Genomic DNA, 19,715 nt, shown 5'->3' with positions numbered 1-19,715 from the left:
GGTCACCGCTTCCAGAGAGTCAAGCGGCTTTAAAAATACCTTTTTAAGAGCTTTTGCAGGTATTTCAGTAATGTTAAATCCTCTTTCCCCCTTCACCTGCTTTTGGGGGGTTAATAGATCCAGTCTTTGGAAGTTTAAAAGTCTCTAAATCTTTTCTCTTTGCTTCAGAAACATCTCTGCTTTCCCATTCTATCAGCGGGTAGGGACTGACATCCATTTTTAAATTCCCTCACTCATGTCCAGATTGTTCCAAATTTTAATCCAAATATAAAGGGTACTCATAGTACAGTCCTTAAATGATTTTAGTGTTGGAAGAATTGACCACTAATGCCTCACAGTCTCGCAGCTTTGTACCATCAAAGGAAGCGTTCTATCCGTTGCGTTGCAGCTCCAACCCCCTCGATCTCAGAGCTCAAAACAGCTTACCGGGGAGGGGGGAGCCCGCTTTTGACACCCACAGGATCCCACATCCTCATGCTCGACCTCATGCTCGATTTGAGGTTTTTCCTGGGGGTCTTTGACTGTGATAGGGTGCGATCAACTGGAAGCTCTTCTGTTAGGATCCCTTCTTGTCCCTCTTAAAAAAATAAACACAACAATCTTATTAAAGTCAATATAAATGTAGTTTACTCACATTCATTCAGTTCACAATTGGATCCCTGAAAGCAGACTTATGTTACAAAAGTATATTGCATATGTGGAAATATCCCATAAAGGAGTTAGTTAGTTCTTAAGTGACTGCAAACAAGCAGTCACTTCTCCTCACACGTAGAAAAACAAAATGGAGAAGAGCCGAAAGAGAGAGAGATGTGCTCCCTGCCTTGCTTTTGTTCCCAGGCAGAGAGGGGGCCGGATTAGATCATGCCCTCCTCTAGTCACATGCAGAGGAAGTTTGTCCCAGCTCAGGAGGAAACAAGAAGTTTTCTTCTGGCTGGTACAAAGCATCCTCTACCATGTTCACTCTAGGAATGTTGTACTTGACTGCTATGTGTTTCATATCCAACACTGCAGAGGTTTTCAACCTTTTTGAGTCCATGTTCCCTTGACCAACTACATTCATTCTGCAGCTGCCCTGTGGGGAAACACACTCCAAGCCTCAGAAGCCCAGTTATGTCACCCCTTGCCTGCAGAGTCAGCACCCTCTCACCCCTTTTCAAACACCCTCCCTTGTGGAGTATTCCCTCAGCCACCTCTCCTTGGGAGTCCTCCAGGCAGCTGCCGCCACTGGCCCTGGTCTCTGAACTACCCCAAAGAGGCCCTGGGAAGAGGATGCCCCTAGCCTTAGCGGCCCAGTGAAGACCGGCCAAAGGTGAGCGTGAGGCCAGCACCTTACTCACCTTGGGAGGCAGCCGTGGGTGGCGCTGGGCCTGCAGGGTGGAAAGGCTCCCTTTGGCGCTGGGCATTCAGCTCCCAGAAAGACATTGCACACAGCAAGCACAAGAAAGGCCAACATGGCACCTGCCTGCATGGCTTCCTACTTGTTCAGCCATTCTCAACAATAAGGGCTGGTGGACTGGCTGGCTGGGCTCCCTCACCCGCTTGCTTGCTTACTCTGAGGCCGCCTCAGCTCCTGGCAACCAGCATCCCCTGGCCAGCCTCAGAGGATCCATTTGCCTGCGGAGCTTGTAGCCAGGCTGCTGCAACAAACAGCTGTGCAAGCCTTTGGGAGGCAGAGATGCAGGAGGGCATCAGAGGGGGGGGGAGAGAAGGTGCCTACAGCACCCCTGACCATCATTCAAGGCACCCCAGGGTGCCATGGCACACGGGTTGGAAACTGGTGTAGTGGATAGAGTGTTAGCCTTAGATGGTGAGATTTGGCATATAGGGTCAACTTGGTCTAGCCATTTTATCTCAATCTAATCTGGTTTGCAGGGCCACTACTGAGTATAAAATGAGATAACACCGTATACTCACTTAGCTTACTAGCAGTAGACTGCAATTGAAGCATGACAGGAGGTTGTTGAGGACCCTGAAGACCATCTCACCCTGCTAAGGTTGTTTGATTCACTGCTATCCTACAGATGCACATGCACAGAAAGGCGAGCTCTAAGAGCATTCAAATCACTTCACATCTCTTTTCCATATATGCCTGGCCCAACGTCTGGTTCATCTGTCATATCAAGTTGCATTCTGTTGCCAACACTGGCAGTCTACCATAACTATTGTCTGTTTTATTGTTTATTTTTGCTATGATGCACACAACTGTTTTTCTCTCCAGTACAACTTTTTGGGTGGAAGCAGAGAAATTGTAACCGACGGCATAGCACAGCTTATTGGTTTTGTCAACAGTGTAAGTGACTGCCATGTTTTGTTTTTCTTTTGTATAACAAGAGCCACTTGGATGTTTTCACTTGGCTCTCACTCTTAACAGCCTTGTCTTTCAAGCATCTGTTCTGGCAAAGTAATTGCATAGCATTGGATGATAGGAATACATGCACACTCATGAGGTCATGGCTCGTGATCTTATTTCAACATTACAATGTTACATAAAATGTTTCTCTTGGAAAGGGAGCATATAAATAATGTACGCAAATAATTAAATGGCCAACACTGATCATTATGTTCTGTTATATCAGATAATTAGGTCTTGATCCAGTTAAATTAGTATAGATTACATTCCATTTAAATCGAGACACCACTTAGCTTTGACTAACTTAAACAGCATGCATGGTTTCAGTAGTACTTACCCTACAATAGAAGACAAGATTGGCATGTCTGACGCTTTTAGGACATAATGTTAAACGATGGTTTAACACAGGGGTGTATGGATTGTTAGGGGAGGGGTAGTACCTCTGGTAGAGGACACATCATTCTCTTTCTGGGGTAGTTTGTCCACTTTGGTTGCCACCCTGCACTCAGCTCTCACCCGTGGTTCCTAGAAGCTGTCAGCATACAACAGTGGCCACACCCCAGGAACAGCTTTGGCTGGCTGGCTAAACCAGGTGAGGGTAGCTAATGGGTCTCAACCCCTTGGTGAGTTAGGGACTTCCCCTGCATGCAAAGACAGGCTCCAGCAGACTGAGCAGATGAGGCCAAGAGGGGGTCCAACAGTCAAGAAGGCGGTTTCTGCATGTGTTGTAGAGGGAAGTGAGGGGCAGATGGGGCTCATCAACCTGGGAAGAAGGAAAACTCTGATCCTAAACCTCTGCTGCCTTGTGGGATATCTTTGAGAGAAGAAAAGGCTAAGGAATAAACCCTACACAAATCCAGAGTGGAATCCCTAAGACAGTTGGATGGCACCTTGTATACCTCCTTCCAGCAACTGCTGCAGCCAAAGCTCTTCTTCCCTTTGGACCACATCAGTGAGGCTGAGAGGAGGATCTTCTTGTCTGGGCAGCCTAGGACCTCCAGACGCACTGCCCAAGCTTGTGTCCCAGGGAGGTCAGTTCAGTGCTGCTAACACAGCGGTTTGACATCACCCCTGGAGGCACACTCCATTGTCTCTCGAGACAGATGATGCCAACACACAGTTTAGCACAGAGGTGCTCAAAATGATGTCCTCCAGCAGTTTGTTAGATCACAGCTCACATCTGTCCCAGCCAGCATGGCCAATGGTTTAAGAGAATGGGAGTTCAACAATGTCTGGAGGGCACCACACTGGCTACCCCTAACACTTCACACTAGTAGCAGTGAACCTTGGGTTCACACACTCTTTATTTCTCTCCCCTCTTCTGGCACAGCCATGAGAAGGAGATCTGAAGCTACTTGCTTCCTATTTAAAACTAATTAGAGTTTCATTTATGTCTGAACTGGGACCAGGGTGAGGTGGGGTGGAGGAACTCTGTTTAGTTAAAAGTACTGTCTGTTGAAACAAACCAGGATCAAACCTTGGTGTGGGATCTTGACTTGTTAACAAACCATAGTTCAAACTAACCAACCTCCCCAGTTCAGAAGTCTCTGTTTAGTTTAAAACCACGCTAAAAGAGGAATGGGGAGGGGGCAGCATTTGTGCATGCAGTCTGGAAGTCTCATTCTCAAACCTTTATTGAGTGGCTGGTCCTGAAAGACCTACATTGGCTCCCAGTATGTTTACGAGCACAATTCAAAGTGTTGGTGCTGACATTTAAAGCCCTAAATTACTTCAGCCCAGTATACCTGAAGGAGTGCCTGCACCTCCATCATTCAGCTCGGACACTGAGGTCCAGCACTGGGGGCCTTCTGGTGGTTCCCTCACTGTGAGAAGTGAGGTTACAGGGAACCAGGCAGAGGGCCTTCTTGGTGCTGGTGCCTGCCCTGTGGAGCGCCCTCCCACCAGATGTCAAGGAAATAAACAACTATCTGACTTTTTAGAAGACATCTGAAGTTTTATTCTGTTTTAATGTTCTGCTGAAAGCTGTCCAGAGTGGCTGGGGTAGAAATAATAATAATAATAATAATAATAATAATAATAATAATAATAATTATTATTATTATTATTATTATTATTATTATTATTATTGGCATATGTACAAGATTCCAGTAGGTTCAATACAAAAAAATTACTCATCAGAAACCTGCATCTAACACTTAAGTTACATGTACTATAACATGTTAATGAAACCTGGCTACTATCTCCATCTTATCCCCCATCCTGAAGGCAGCTACCTTACATTTGTCTGAATGGCCATTCCTTACTAACAAACCTACAGATTAATAAGCTTAGATTGAATTATCTGATGCTAGGACATGGGTGACTGATTCTATTTGTCACAGCACTCACCACTCACTGCCCACTATCAGCATGCACCCAGACAGTGTGTGTGCCGCAATGTGTGCACTGTGGTGCCCCTTCCAGCTGTCCGGAGGCTGCCTCCCTGAGGCCACCCCCACATTTGCCTCATGGGCACACAAGCCCTGAGCCCCTGGCTTCTTGCACGTGTAATAGCAGACTGGTGAGCTCTGGCACAAATTAGGACCAGGCTCTTACTTACAATCACCCAAATCTTTATGATGAATTTGTCAAAAATTAAGATGGAACCAATGAACATGTATTTCTCCCTGCCTTTATTTGAGTTTGCATTCTTTCCATCTTTTCAGATATTTTCTAGCCTTAACATTACAGTTGTTCTATCTTCTTTGGAGTTCTGGACAGACCATAATAAAATCTCAACATCAGGAGAGCCCGATGTGTTACTCCGAAAATTTTTACGTTGGAAAAATTCATATCTTGTTCTACGGCCTCACGATCTGGCACTTTTGTTAGTGTAAGGAGGTATATTTTCTCATATAAAGCACTCTAATATTGCTATAGCATGCATACTCATATACACTGAGAGATAGTGACTCACTAACATAGGTGCTATCTTCCTGGGGCTCTGGGTGCCCAATCACCCACAAGAGTTCACGTATAGGGGCTGGGCACCTACAAAATGCAGGGGCAGGCACGTGGACACCATGCTCCATGGAAGAGAGAGTGTGGAGTTTGGGTGGAGGGTGGAAGAGAGTGTGGTGTTCGGGTGGGAGAGGTCCAGTCACCTCACTGCTGAAGCTCATGCCCTGCACTACGACATCATGACATCACAGTTTGGGTGGGGCATGCTGGGCACCCACAGTGGGGCCCGAGTCAGTGTCGCTGCTCTCTAAGATATCAGAGAGGCGTCTTTCTCAGACTCAGCTGGAGCTGGCGGGGACTGAGCCTGGGACCTTCTGCGTGGAAAGCAGGTGTTCCACCCTGAGCCATAGTTTTTACCCTTTACTGAAATATTATAGAACATTGTGCCCTTTAACAATATTTCTTCCTTAGAGTAGGTAGCAAATATAAATAACATAGCCTTCCATCAAAATGCAGTTCTGTTAAAACTAGGGATAGATAGATCAGTTTTAGTCCACTTCATATAGCCGTTGTGCATGTGCTCACATTTTACATTTGTTGTTTGCACATTCCATGTGCAGAATTCCCCCCTCCCACTGAAAAATCACCCCAAATGTAGTAGTTTTTAAAAAAATACTTTCATGGTGATCTGAGACTACATGTTTTCTTTTGTTTAATAACTCAAGCAGCTAGAAAATGATAACTATGTTCTCCCTCCACTGTCAGTGGTAGAACGCCTCTGAATACACTTGGTGGGACTCACAAGTGAGAAGAGTGCTCTTGCGTTGAGATCCTGCTTGGCCACTATGAGAACAGGATGTTCCACTAGATGGGCCTTTGGCCTGATCCAACAGCCAGGCTGCATGTTGAAAAGGGGGCTGCAAAAGCATCTGGGGATGTTATGGTGTATTGTCTCTCTAATGGGGTTCATATGGGAAAAGCAGGTGACTGCCCTGATGGCTGATGAGGAGGGGGGGGTAACCTTTTTCCTGTACTAATTCCCTGCAGGGGCTGTTATGTCACCATGCCTTGTTGCTGCCCCATTCCCTGCTTCATGTGGCTGACTCCAGTTTTACAAAGGGAACTATGTATTAATGTCAGCCCTAAGACAAGTTAGTGGAAATCCTGTCCACTTTCCTAGGAGCATGCCCTGTTGAGCTTAATGGGACCTACTTCTGGGTTTGGGATTATGCTATTAGGATCAAAGGATTTTCAGCCTTTTTGTGCAGTTAACTGAAAAATATAGCATTGCAAGAGCACCAGCAGCTGACCAAAGACAGTGAACCAACCTTTCCATAGAATAAAAAGTGCCTATGATCAGTCACTGTGTTGTAGATAGCATACCAGAGAGACCCTTTTCCAGATTCCTCTTCAGCCTTGAAGCTCACTGAATAATCTTGGGCCAGCATTCTGTATTTGTTTATCGAGGAGTAAATCCAGCATTGTGCTGTTACAAATGTTATGTCAGTGCAAGCATTTTTGCTTGTCCCATGGAACCATCTCCCCCCCCCCCCTATGCTGTTCTTGGAGCACTCTGGACCCTGCCTCCAGCCAATCAGAGGGCATGGGGGCAGAGGGGAGAAAGCCCCATTGTGCTGGTTTAAGTCTTTGCACAAGTTTGGACCAGTTAGTTGAATCCAGTGCAATATTTATATAGAATCATAGAGTTGGAAGAGACCACAAGGGCCATCGAGTCCAACCCCCTGCCAAGCAGGAAACAATATCATGCCCCTTTCCTCACGAAGCATTTTGTCACAGAGTTGCCTGAGTTCCTTGGATGAAGATGTGATGAAAAATGTCAGCATATCAAATAATAGTTGTGCCACGTTAAATGCTCTTGATGTGGGGCAGCATATGGAAGAGAAATCAAATGCATCTTTGGACAACTGTAGGATTTTATGTTCACATTATAGATGGATCTAAGGAAAAGCCAATTTAAGACATAAGAGAAAACTCCAACAGAAGGGTATGAGAGAGACAGAGATTTCGCCAACCTGGTGCCCTCCAGATGTTTTGGATTACAGCTTCTATCACACCCAGCTATCTGTTGGCTGTGGCTGATGAGAGTGGCTGTAATCCCAAACAACTAAATGGCACCAAGTTGGCAAAGCACCTGTCATAGATGCAATACAGAAACTGCACAAGAAAATGTTGTCATGGACTATCCCTCCTCTTAAAAACACACACTGATTGAGTGGTAGGTACAGAAAGCCGCAACCAGTGGACAGCAAGCAGAGATAATTGAAAGCATAGAAGCACAGCTCAGAGGCCTCTGCCAGGAACATATTTCCCTTCTACTGAAAGATTCCAGCAGATGTTAGAGCTAAATAGCAGATTGCTCACCTGGGATTGTGGGCAAATGATGGTGGAAGGGACCAGCTTGGTAACAAGATCTGAGAAAAAAAAAATCCCTTCCAGTAGCACCTTAAAGACCAACTAAGTCAGTTCTTGGTATGAGCTTTCGTGTGCATGCACACTTCTTCAGATACACACGAAATGCATGCACACGAAAGCTCATACCAAGAACTGACTTAGTTGGTCTTTAAGGTGCTACCGGAAGGAATTTTTTTTTGTTTTGACTATGGCAGACCAACACGGCTACCTATCTGTAACAAGATCTGAGAAGGCCACTGTGTATGTAATGTTCTCCACAGCTTCTTGATTATGTGAAGATTTTGCCATTTGTTTTGAAGACACAATCCCTTTGGCTACTCCAAAGTGTATGGCCCACCATCTACTTTTGTGTTTTAGTTACAGGGAGAAACCTAATTATGTAGGAGCAGGATTTATGGGGAAGCTGTGCCTCCGGAATTTTGATGCAGGAGTTGCTCTGGTACAGTATCACTGAACTTTCTTAGCTGAAGTGTATATGTTGCCTGTCTTGGATTTAGATATTGCAGGATTGGGTAACCTGTGACCCTTCAGATGTTGTGAGACTACAGCCCCCATGTTCCTTGACCATTGTTCTTGCTGGTTGGGGATTGTAGAAGCTGGTATCCAAGAATGCCCTACTGAAACCTTAGAGACCCAATCAGTATTGGCATTCTGCCAACTTTTGAAGAGGCACTTGTTTCTCAACTTAAGCCTCTTTTAATTGCTGTTGGGATTGTTTTATTGCATATCTTAATTATGGATGTTTATACTTTCATATTTCTGTAACTGCTTTTTATACATCGTAAACCACTGCAAAGCCTATTTTGCCATAAAAGGATGCATAGATAAGTAAGATTAGATTAGTTATAGCAACATTTGGAGGGCTACGGGTTCTCTGTTCCTGCTGTAAGTATAAGTTACATGCCTCTGCGTATTTGTTTTCCAGTGCAATTCTTGGAGGAGCTGCATTCAGTAGCTTAGGATATAATCCTGTACTGGAGTCATGCTGGCAGAGTGGCTTTAGGATTTGACAGAAACCGAGTCCATTCCTCCCTTATATAATTTTTGTACATGCTGTCCCTGACATTGCCGGTCATTTAAGTGCGTATGCTCAACATGTCTACCCCCCACACCATTTTTTCGGACTGTAAATTATCAGCTTTCCAGCTGCTTAATACTGTGTCCAACTGCACACTAAACTGTTATGGTTCTCGACTGTCAGGGGTTAGTTAACACTCCAGGAGCATTCTTATCAACTGGGTGCACTGCCCACATGATCCATGCCTGTTCCTTTGATCTGTGCTCTGTAGGGACTGAGCTCTCTCTGGAGAGCAGTCTGTCTGGGAACGTTAGCAAGGTCGTTTCGTTTTTTGTTAAGAGGCAGAAAGCTGCGAACATGCAGCTGGATTCTGCAGGTTTTCTTTTCTGTTTTGAGTGCTAAATAAAGAGTTTTGGATTAGAAGCACTGGTGTCGGAGCTGTGTTATTCAAGAGACCACGTCAACACAGACAAGCCATTTTCTGCTGCGTATTATCTGGCAACTGAGGAGAGTGGCAACGCGCGGAGTGGAAGCGTGTGGGTGCCATTGGAAGTTTGTCGGAGTGGCGCTAAATCAAATTTACTGCAGGGCCATTGCAGCAGACTCAGTGGGTCAAAACATATATGACCCACAAACTTTAACATAAACAAGCTCCTGGCATTTCAGAAATGCTAGGAAAGCTCTCCTAGTACACCAGCAGAACCATATGCTGGCAGACTGGACAGGATGGGGAGGGGCACACTTCATTCTGTGCTCCTGCAATCCCTGACAACGCTCCTGTTGACAGCTGAACTTGCTATTCTGCAAGCCATGCCTGCATCAGTGAACACCTTGCCTATGTCGCCACAGCAAAGCATAGGATGTCATGTAGCTCAGCACCCAAACACACCACTACCTTCTGTATATACACTGAGGTCCAGCTCCGAGGGCCTTCTGGCGTTTCCCTCCATGCAAGAAGTGAGGTTACAGGGAGGCAGGCAGAGGGCCTTCTTGGTGGTGGCGCCTGCCCTGTGGAATGCCCTCCCATCAGATGTCAAGGAAATAAACAACTATCTGACTTTTAGAAGACATCTGAAGGCAGCCCTGTTTAGGGAAGTTTTTAATGTCTGATGTTTTATTGTGCTTTTAATTCTGTTGGGAACCACCCAGAGTGGCTGGGGAAACCCAGTCAGATGGGCAGGAAATAAATTCATTCATTCATTCATTCATTCATTCTCCTCTCCTTCTAATGAGTGCTGTGCTGAAGCCTGTCCTCCAGTTTCTGGAAAGTTTTCTTCTCCTTTGAAAGAGCTTTCCATTATTATTTCTTTGCCTCATTCTCAGGCTGCTTTAGAATTTTGTTACTGTTTCAGTGGGTGTCTGTTGAGTTTATCTTAACATTGCAAGGTGTGTTTTTCTTTCCATTAAGCATTTATCCAGTCCCACTCCATCCTCTCAGCCTTCCCACACTCCCTGATCTGAAAAAGCCTCCTTCAAGTGTGGGAATCTGGGGAGGCTGCAGAGTGGCTGTAAAACATTCTTCCTGATCTGCTGCTCCTTTTAAGCCTCTGGTGGTCATCTACTACTTTGAAAAGTAATGCCAATTATTCTAAAACCTGTTGTATAATTTAACATTGCATATTACATAACCTTTATTTATTGCACTGTGGTTTAACCCACAGCGCCACCTGCGTCCCTTTTAATATGATCTTAGGTTCTACAAAATGAGCTTAAATACTGAGAAGCTCTAACAACCCCCCCCCCCCAAGACCATTCCTCCTAGACACCAGCAGGACTTGGCAGGGACGGGGGAGAGTTCACTAGTTGGTGCAAATCACAAGCCAAACGGTAAAGCTGCCATCACCTCCTTTCCTGGGCCACCCTCAAATGGGGTTCAAGGAGGAGGACCTCTGTTCGATATTTACCAGGTTACCCAGCCCTGAGTCACTTTACCATGACGCAGACATTAATTCACCTGGTAGGTGTCAGAACGGTCAGGCACTAGTTCAGCTTCTCTGAGCAAAGGCACAGAATACAAAAGGCAAAAAGGCCTTTTCCAAATTTACTGAAAAAGCTACTCAAAAGGTTTGCACAGTTCTTAGAAGTTACAAACAGAAAATAAAAACATGGTAAAATATAGCTAACTAAAAACCATACTCACATATCAACAATAGTTCAAAGCACAGCGAGTAGTCAGGAGTCCTTTCACTGGTTAAACGCCCTCAGGCAAAGTACCAGGGCAAGATGTTTTGCAATTTGCATCTGAATGTAGTGGTTACGAGCGGTAGTCTCGTAATCTGGGGAACCGGGTTCACTTCCCCGCTCCTCCACCTGCAGCTGCTGGGTGACCTTAGGCCAGTCACACTTCTTTGAAGTCTCTCAGCCCCACTCACCTCACAGAGTGTTTGCTGTGGGGGAGGAAGGAAAAGGAGGTTGTTAGCCACTTTGAGACTCCTTTGGGTAGTGATAAAGCCGGATATCAAATCCAAACTCTTCTTCAAATCCTTTATCCTTGAAAACGCAGGTGGAGGGCAGGTTAGGGACCAATCATTTCTTTAGGTTAATTACCAATTTACCAATGGCTGTATGATGAGACTATATCTCCTGGTTGTCAGGAGATGGCACAGCTGAACTTTGATTAGGTTCAGAGACCTTGAGATCAAAAAGGCTCTCCCTTCATTTCCTGGCCTTTCTTACACGTACCAGGCTTCCAAGCTGTAAATTACTTGATAGCCTCCTGCACCTTTATACAACCCAATCCACACTCAAACCCCCAGCTGTGCCAGGGTCTTCAAATCAGATAATATCTCATCTTGCCTAGAGTCAAGAAGTAATTGACTCACACTTCTAGCGACAGAGAGTTTCTATGTTTAAAGAGACCAGACACCCATTCCCCAGAAAGCAACAGTTTTATCTCTTCCAAAGCAACAGTTTTATCTCTCTCACTGCTGTGTGAACAAGCGTTTGACATACCAAGATTTCCCAACTTCACTATACTCCTAAAATATGGACCGAAGAGACTTGTTTGCATTTAGTTTCCCATAATGGGGTGGAATAATCTGGTTCCTGATTCAAGTTTTCCCTCTTCCTTCTAGTATCAGAAGTCCATGACCAAAGAGCCATTCTCTGTCATTCTGGCCCAATTGCTGGGCCTTAACCTGGGGATGGAATATGACAATGGCAAAGAGTGCAAGTGCCCAGGAGGCTTTGTCTGCATAATGAACACGGAAGCAGTGTAAGTATTATGACTATTGCACTAAGCAGCTCATAGGTTTTAGGACTGGACATAAGCCTTTGCTTGTACTTTTGATAGTGGAAGGCAGCAGCAGAGCTCATTTCCTATCTCAGCACTGTATAGAGATTGGAGATAACAGAAATGGTGGCTACTCATCTGCAGTTTACCATCAAAGAACAGGCACAGGCTTATCTCCTGTGGTTTGTTGTCAACAACAACAACATTTATTTATATGCTGTCCATTTGACAGGGTTGCCCCGGTTGAAAATAAGATATGTTCGAAACCAAAAGTTCATCGAGGATTGGGGAAAGTTTGTAGATTATCTGAAAAATGTATGTGATGTGCAAACAACGTTAGTGGGGTTTCAAGAAGCACTGTAAAAGTTTGAGATGCATAGTCAAAAAGAAATAGGGAAGACAAACGGCAATGCAACGAAGTGAATGCGTATTGAATAGTAAACATGGATGATTACCAGAGAAGCTGAAGGAAGTAAAAAAAGATTAATTTGTTAAAACATAGAGGAAAATGTATAATTGTTTTGGAAAACTAATAAAAATATTTAAGGGAAAAAGACAGGGTTGCCCCGGTTACTCTGGGTGGCTCCCAACAAAAAATAGTAAAAGCACAATTCAACACCACACATTAAAAACTTCTCCTCAACTTCTGGGACAAATTCAGAGGTCAGGAAAGCCTAATTTATGCCCCGTGGATCTGATGTTCCCCACTCCTGCCATAAGGGGTGAAGTTCTGCTATACCTGTGTATAAATAGGGCTTGTGCACTAGCAAACTTTGAAGAGCCAAAAATCTTCCACTGCTATTGATAGATTTGGTATCTGCTGTTATCATTTTGTACCAAATGTAACTGGAAAAAATCCAGTAAGTAGAAAGGGTAAACCTTGTTTAATACTGGAGACTTATGCTACCCCCCCTCAAGATAATTGGAGGTGGTTTTAAAGAGGGATCATGCTGTGTGCACTCATTTCTCCTTTTGCCTCTTGATAGCAAGTTCTTTCAGGTCTTTTGCATTCTTTCAATAATTGCAAAACACCCACAACTTACATTTAAAACACATGGCTTCCCTCCAAGAATCCTGGAAGCTATACTTTGTGTTTGTGAAGTGTATCTCTGTGAGAGGTATACTACAGTTCCCAGATAATTGGGGGAAGTCGTGTGTTTTAAATCTATGGTGTGGATGTTTACCAGCTGAAAGGAGGACAAAATAAATACTCATTTTTAATAATTGGCTCCTACCTTATAGTGCTTCAGTATGATGCCTTGGAGCTGTGTCTGCAACTGTGCAGACTGTAACAAAACTTCTTGGCCAGGGCACAGCCTGACTCCCTCCCTCGGCAATCTTCACGGAGCTCTGGCCCAATGGTGGCCAGTGGCTTGAATTTAATTAATTTTATAATGAATGATTTTAGAATGTTGTTTGTGCTGTACTTTTGTACTGTTTTATTGTTGTTAGCCGCCCTGAGCCCCGCTTCGGCTGGGGAGGGCGGGATATAAATAAAATTTTTTATTATTATTCTTGAAAACTCCATACATATATATATATATTAAAGTTTGCTCAAGTCACCTTCCAGGTTTCAGAGACTGGCCTGGCCTCCTGCGGCCCTCGGCAGCCCTCCATTCAGCATGCATAAGAATGAAGGAGCTCTTGTTTTTATTTTTTATAACAAAATATGTTGTGTGTGTATTTGTGCTTGCCATATAATAATAGCAGATTCATCTTACTATGTTTTAGACTTTCAAGTGGAATTAAAGCTTTTAGCAGCTGCAGCATTAAAGACTTCCAAAATTTCATTAAATTCAAGGGAGCCCATTGCCTCTCTAATCGACCTAATTTAAAATTGTTTTATAAGAAGCGAAGTGCCAGAAGCAAAGCGCTTTGTGGGAATGGTGTTCTGGAAGCTGGAGAGAAGTGTGACTGTGGCTCTGAAGAGGTCAGTACCTCCTGTTTTCCAGGTTTGTTCATTTGAATGTGTATTCTGCCCTATTCCAGGGGTTTTGGGTTGATTATTTAAAATAAACAGAGAAGCAGACATTTAGAATAACTCCCACCTACCTGTGCCTGCTTTCCACTTTTGCTCTGGGAAGCCTCCAGGGCTGCTGCAAACACCCCTTTTGGAAAACTGGCAGCTGCCTTAAACCAAGCTTACCTGGAGATGATGGGGATTGAACCCAGGACCTTCTGCATTCAAAACCGATGCTCTAGCACTAAACTATGGCCCTTCTGGTTGTTTTCACCTACTCCTGATGTGTTTAAATTGGAAAAATACTTGTTGCATTCTCTTCTAGCACAGCTTTGGAAATTTAAAAACAACATGGTTATCAAATGAAAAACTATGTCGCAGTTATTTGAAAAGCCAACCAAAGCCAACAGGAGACCATATATATGTGTGAAGACCAGTTTACTGTCAGAAATGTAAAACTAACCCTATATCCAAATAACAGTACAAAAAGCTCATCGGCTTAGAACCAGGTTAGCTTTGGGACCAATATATATCTGCCTAGGAATTAAGATGAAAGTCAGAGAATCATAGAATTGTAGGGTTGGAAGGGACCATGAGGGTCATCTAGTCCAACCCCGCAGGGATATTTTTGCCCAACATAGGGCTTGAAACCATGACCCTAAGATTAAGAATCTCATGCTCTACCGAACGAGCTGTCCGATTCCTTGTTCTTGGTGCCATCTCAATACAGTATATTTCTTGAGAAAACTGGCAGGCAGCAGTGGCTGATTCAAAGGGCAAATGAGGCTTTGCCCTACCAACCTCAGTGCCCCCTCACCTGCCCACCTTTTAACTAGTCCAGGGGATGACAGTCGGCTTCCTCTCACTCTCAATGTTGTCCCTTGGATAAATCAGCAAGGATGGGGATGGGGACAAAACCAGAATGAGTTGGTTCTGTCTGTTGTTGGCTCTGACCCTTGTTACTGTTAGTCTCCCTGCCTTCCGCCCTGCCTGTCCCAATGGGCACCAGTCATCACTGCTGTCTCTTTTGCCAGAAATTGAAGATGCTTTTTATTTCAATAGGCTTTTGACATGCAACACCCAGGGTTATGGATGCAAGTTATAATACAGTAGCAGGGGAACAATGGCCCTCCTGATGTTGTTGGAATACCACGCCTGTCTTCCCTGACTATTGGCCATGCTGGCTGGGCATGATGGAAGCTGTGGTCCAAAGCACCTGGAGGGCACCAGGTTGATGAAGAGAAAACACATGTGAGAGCTGGTGTTAAGGTGAAAAGCACCTCACCATTTAGCTGTATTACAGCTGTTATGGCAGGTACCCCATACTCCCTGAACACAGACTTGAGAAAAACCCTTCCACTGGCTCAACAAATATTCTTTCAGTGGAGGGAAGAGCAAGCGGATGGGAACCTGTGAGGGCCCGGGAAGGCCTCTGAGGGCTCCAGCCTGCCTTTGGGTTTCCAACTGCTTCAATGTGAAATTGAGAAGGTGCTCTCCATATGACTTCCCCACCAACCACAGAATTGTATCCTTTGTTTTCATCACTAGACTACTCCTCCTTAGGGCTCCTCCTTAGAGCCTGTACACATTGCTGGCACAGGCACATAATGGCTGCTGCAGGTGCAGGGGGGTTCACAGGAATGGACACAGCAGACTGGTATTGGGTTGAATAAGGTCACAACTTCACTGATCACAGGAAAGAGTAGGTTTGGCTAAGGCATTGGGCATGTATCCTGATCAGGCAGCCTGCCTGCTACCTGATATGGACCCAGTGGGTTCCATCCTGTGCTGAGGAGTTGCCCCCAATGTAGATTGGGTGTCTTGACTCCACACAGGCCACCATTTGGAGAGGGGTATTGGCCCATCATTCCCCCTGTGGACTCCCAGACAGAGTTACCTTTCCTGGACACCTCTAATGGTGTACCCCTGTGATTAACGATCCAGTCCAGTGCCTCATCTACCCAAGTTGCGATGGTTGCCGTGAGGTAGGTGAAAACCTGCAAAGCGGCCAGTTTGCTTGCAGGAGAAAATTCCTCTCTGGCCACAAATATGACAGCCGAGTAAATCACAGCAAGGTTCATATGCCACTTGCCCACTCTCCCATTGAGCGGTCCCTAACTGGGTGGGTGGAAAATCCAGTGACAATAAGGCAAGAGGGTGACCTGCACCTGGCTGCTCTCTTAAATAGGCCAGAGATGGGCTGGATGCAGCCTTCCAAACCCTGCCATTGATTTGGCCCTACCTACAGGCACTGCCTGCCCATACCTGCAAGGCTGTTGCAGATGGAGGTGGGGTGGTGCCAGGTAACCACTCCTTCCCCCAGCTGCAGCAGAAAATGGTGGCATCCCTGGACCCACCATGGCCACACCATCCAGCAGATGTTGCCCATCCAGAGCCCCAGGTGAGCAGTTTCTCTCTTCTGCATCAAGGGGTAGGGGGTGATAACTCAGTGACAGATCACATGCCCCATATGCAGAAGAACTTGGAATTGATTCTGAATATTCCCATCTATAGAATTCCAGGCAGCAGGACTGAGAAAGACCCCATGCTAAAGACGCTCCAAAGGACCCCCAGAAGAGGGAGCTAAACATTAGCATGTGCCCCATTTCCCCACAATGACTGAAAAGTGGGCAAAAAAATGCCCTCCCGAAGCATTCTCTCTCCCTATAGGAAGAAAGATGCATTGAGCCTTTATTTCCCCCCCTCTGTTGAGTATAAAAGCAAATAAGGGGGTGATGATGTGTAGCACCCTGCTTGTGGTTAACGCTTAGCTGGAATGAAATATTCAACGCAGCAATAGAGAAATTAAAATAATAATTTATTTGTCAGACAAATAAATGAGAGGCACAGTGGTATGGTTACCAAGCTCTGGCCTGCCCTCCTGCCATTCTGGCCAGCACTTATATTTCCTTAATCCAGCCCCCTTGCTCCTCCTGTGGCTGCCTCTGTCCAATCAGCCTGGTTGAAATTCCTATTGGCTGTTTGCTAGAACCAATCACAAAAGATACACCCATTTCCTTCTGTCCTTTTATGGAACACAAAGAGCTATATATTCTTCCATCTATAAATGACAAATAAGTAGTAATATATCTTACATGTGTCTCAACAAGGAATCTTAATTACCAGCTCACCTCTTGCCCTCCTTGCCCTATTGCCTTCCAAAACAGATAGTTAATCTTGAATTTTTATCTTCAACAGATGTCAAGGATCTTGAGTTCACATCAACATTGAAAGATCTCCTTCATTTGAAGGTTTCTAAACAAAAAGCCTGACAACTATATATCAGGAGTGCTCTATGGCGTCTCCTGTCTGGCAGGGGGGCTAGGCTGGTGGCTGACTTAATTTCAGGATAGTTAAAACTCTTACAACTATATGAAATAAGAATCTAGCATTTCTTAAATCCTTTGCATAATTACATTTAAGCCAATATATTTAATACATTATCATAGGTAGCCTTTTAAAAGGAATAAGGCCTTTGTAAAGTAAAAAAGGAACTCAGTAAAAAACAGCTTCAAAAGAAGCCTCTTCAGTTTACACCCCTCCTTTCACCCCTCCTTTCCAGCCAGACCAGTTGCTTTTCTTTTCCATTTGCTCTTGGCCTTTTTAACCTTAGGAAGAAGATATGGCTCATTTTACTGGGAGGCACATGGTATCATTTTATTATTTACTCATTCCTAATTATGTTTATCTCTGCTTTTTTTATCTTCTGTAACATGTAGGATCAGTGTCCTCGCTCTCAGCCTGTAATTTCCTTTTTTACGACTTTGAGAATTGTTTTCTGCTATAAATCAGGGGGCCCCCTTGTCTTAGGAGGAAAAACATTGCCAAGGCCTTTTAGGCAGCTGGTCTTTTGCCTGGCATGAAACATTTGAAAATCTTTAAGATACAGGCCCTGATTGAAATATATAAGCTTTGATAAAAAATGCAGGCTTATGATTAGATGCCTCAGATGTACATACAAACTACAGGAAGGGAATGATTAAACAGCACCCCTCCTCCCCAAGGCTGCTCATAATACTCTTGATAGTGGCAGCTTGGTTGCTCGTGGGGTGGGGGGGTGGGGTGACAGAATCTCATAACTGATATCTCAACAAGTGTTCTAAATGGATATCTTTATCCCAGCTGATGTCTATATTGAATCTGAACTGATTTAATGTTATGTGCTGGTGTTGTTTTAGACTGTTATTTTTATTTAAATACCTGTATATAGTAAGATTTTTGTTATATGTAATAGTTGTAACTGATATATATTTGTAAATACCTCTGGGAAGTGGTTCATATATTAAAAATAGTATTATAATCAGGTTTATTTGAGTAAAATTTGAAGTCAACCTTTCCCTCTTGTCCTTTCCTGTATTTTGAAATTCCTATGTGTAAAAAAGCATGATGTAGCAGAAAAGATTTGAGCAGATTCCATGTATAAACCTTTACATTTATTTATTTAATAAAATCCATACACTACTTGATTGTAAAACAAACCTCAAAGCTTACAAAAAAAGATAAAACAATAGAGTGCCCTGTTGGCTTTAAGCTTTGGAGTTTCAGCTTTCACTTTCATTTTTTTCATTGTCTAAACTCTTTACTGACCCCAAACAAAAAGCTGTATGATTTTTGTTTTCAGGAATGTAAGTACAGTAAATGTTGTACTAGCTCATGTACGTTTCTCCGTGGAGCAGTGTGCAGCAATGAATTGTGCTGTGAAAACTGTCAGGTAAGATGCTAAAGTACTCTCTTCACTGCCTTGGCCACACATTCACCTCAGTTTGTTTGAATTGACACTACCACTTCCTCTGAATTTTATCTCCGTAACCTCTGTGTTGCAGCCAATGCTCATCCTACACAAAGCTGACCCATCAAAGTTAATGGACATGGCTAGCTTAGTTTCATTAATTTCAATGTGCCTACTGTGAGTAGAACTTAGTTAGTTACAACCATTTGCAGCCTGATGTAAGATGCTAATTAACTTTGAACTGCAATCAGATCAAGGAAGAATTTCCTTTAAAGATGGAATGCCACTTTTGAGGATTTCCATATCAGCATTAAATGCTGATGTTGTTCAAGGGTAGGGAAAGAATCTCTTTTTTAAAAAATAATAATTTTTATTCAATTTTTAAAACACATAATTAAAAGACAAACACATCACAAAACACAAACAAACATAAACAAATCAAACAAAAATAAATTCATAATCTTATTTTCTTGTAACTTCTTTCAATCGACTTCCCCATACCTCCCTTTCGCTGCATCCTTATTTTAGAAAAAAAAAAAAATTAGCAACCCTTTAATCAATTTATCCATTTAGTTCCTTTTCATTAAATTCCCATAAATTTGTTGGTTACAGCTGTAGTTCTCTGCTTCTTACCCCTTGACATCTTAACACTCCTCAATTTTACAACAGTTTTTAAGATATATTTTAAATTTCTTCCAGTCTTCTTCCACTGCCTCTTTCCCCTGGTCACGAATTCTGCCGGTCATCTCTGCCAGTCCCATGAAGTCAATCACCTTTGTCTGCCATTCTTCCAGAGTAGGTAGTTCTTGCATCTTCCAATACTTTGCCAGAAGAATTCTTGCTGCTGTAGTAGCATACATAAAGAAGATCCTATCCTTCTTTGGCACCAATTGGCCAACCATGCCCAGGAGGAAAGCCTCTGGTTTCTTAGTAAATGTCCATTTAAGGACTTTCTTAATTTCATTATAGATCATTTCCCAGAATGCTTTCACCCTCGGGCAGGTCCACCATAGGTGATAGAAGGTACCTTCATTCTCCTTACATTTCCAACATTTATTATTGGGCAAATGATAAATTTTTGCAAGCTTGACT

At 43.8% G+C, this 19,715-nt stretch overlaps 1 protein-coding gene and 1 long non-coding RNA gene across 10 annotated transcripts in view; one reads left to right on the top strand and one right to left on the bottom strand.

Annotated features, from left to right (window-relative positions):
* The window catches only part of LOC310832073 (disintegrin and metalloproteinase domain-containing protein 2-like), a 78,959-nt gene that overhangs the window by 25,424 nt on the left and 33,820 nt on the right, over positions 1-19,715 (top strand). For 5 of the 9 annotated variants that reach the window (XR_014558129.1, XR_014558130.1, XR_014558131.1 and 2 more), the window contains exons 8-13: positions 2,219-2,290; positions 5,017-5,183; positions 8,042-8,123; positions 11,777-11,916; positions 13,666-13,864; positions 18,516-18,605. Coding sequence is in view for 4 of the 9 variants with exons in the window: in XM_083713554.1 (XP_083569680.1) it covers positions 2,219-2,290; positions 5,017-5,183; positions 8,042-8,123; positions 11,777-11,916; positions 13,666-13,864; positions 18,516-18,605 (750 nt within the window). In the remaining 5 variants the exon portion in view is untranslated. The remainder of the gene's footprint in view (positions 1-2,218; positions 2,291-5,016; positions 5,184-8,041; positions 8,124-11,776; positions 11,917-13,665; positions 13,865-18,515; positions 18,606-19,715) is intronic. The other 4 variants (XR_014558128.1, XM_083713555.1, XR_014558127.1 and 1 more) reach the window with 2 other exon arrangements.
* The window catches only part of LOC310832279, a 35,348-nt gene continuing 26,364 nt past the window's right edge, over positions 10,732-19,715 (bottom strand). The window contains exon 2 of the long non-coding RNA XR_014558237.1: positions 10,732-10,995. This is a non-coding gene — a long non-coding RNA (uncharacterized lncRNA). The remainder of the gene's footprint in view (positions 10,996-19,715) is intronic.

This window comes from Podarcis gaigeae (genome assembly GCF_964106915.1).
Source record: "Podarcis gaigeae genome assembly, chromosome: 15".
Lineage (NCBI taxonomy): Eukaryota > Metazoa > Chordata > Lepidosauria > Squamata > Lacertidae > Podarcis > Podarcis gaigeae.
Note: the sequence above shows the minus strand (reverse complement) of the source record. Positions and strands in the feature narration are given on the sequence as shown.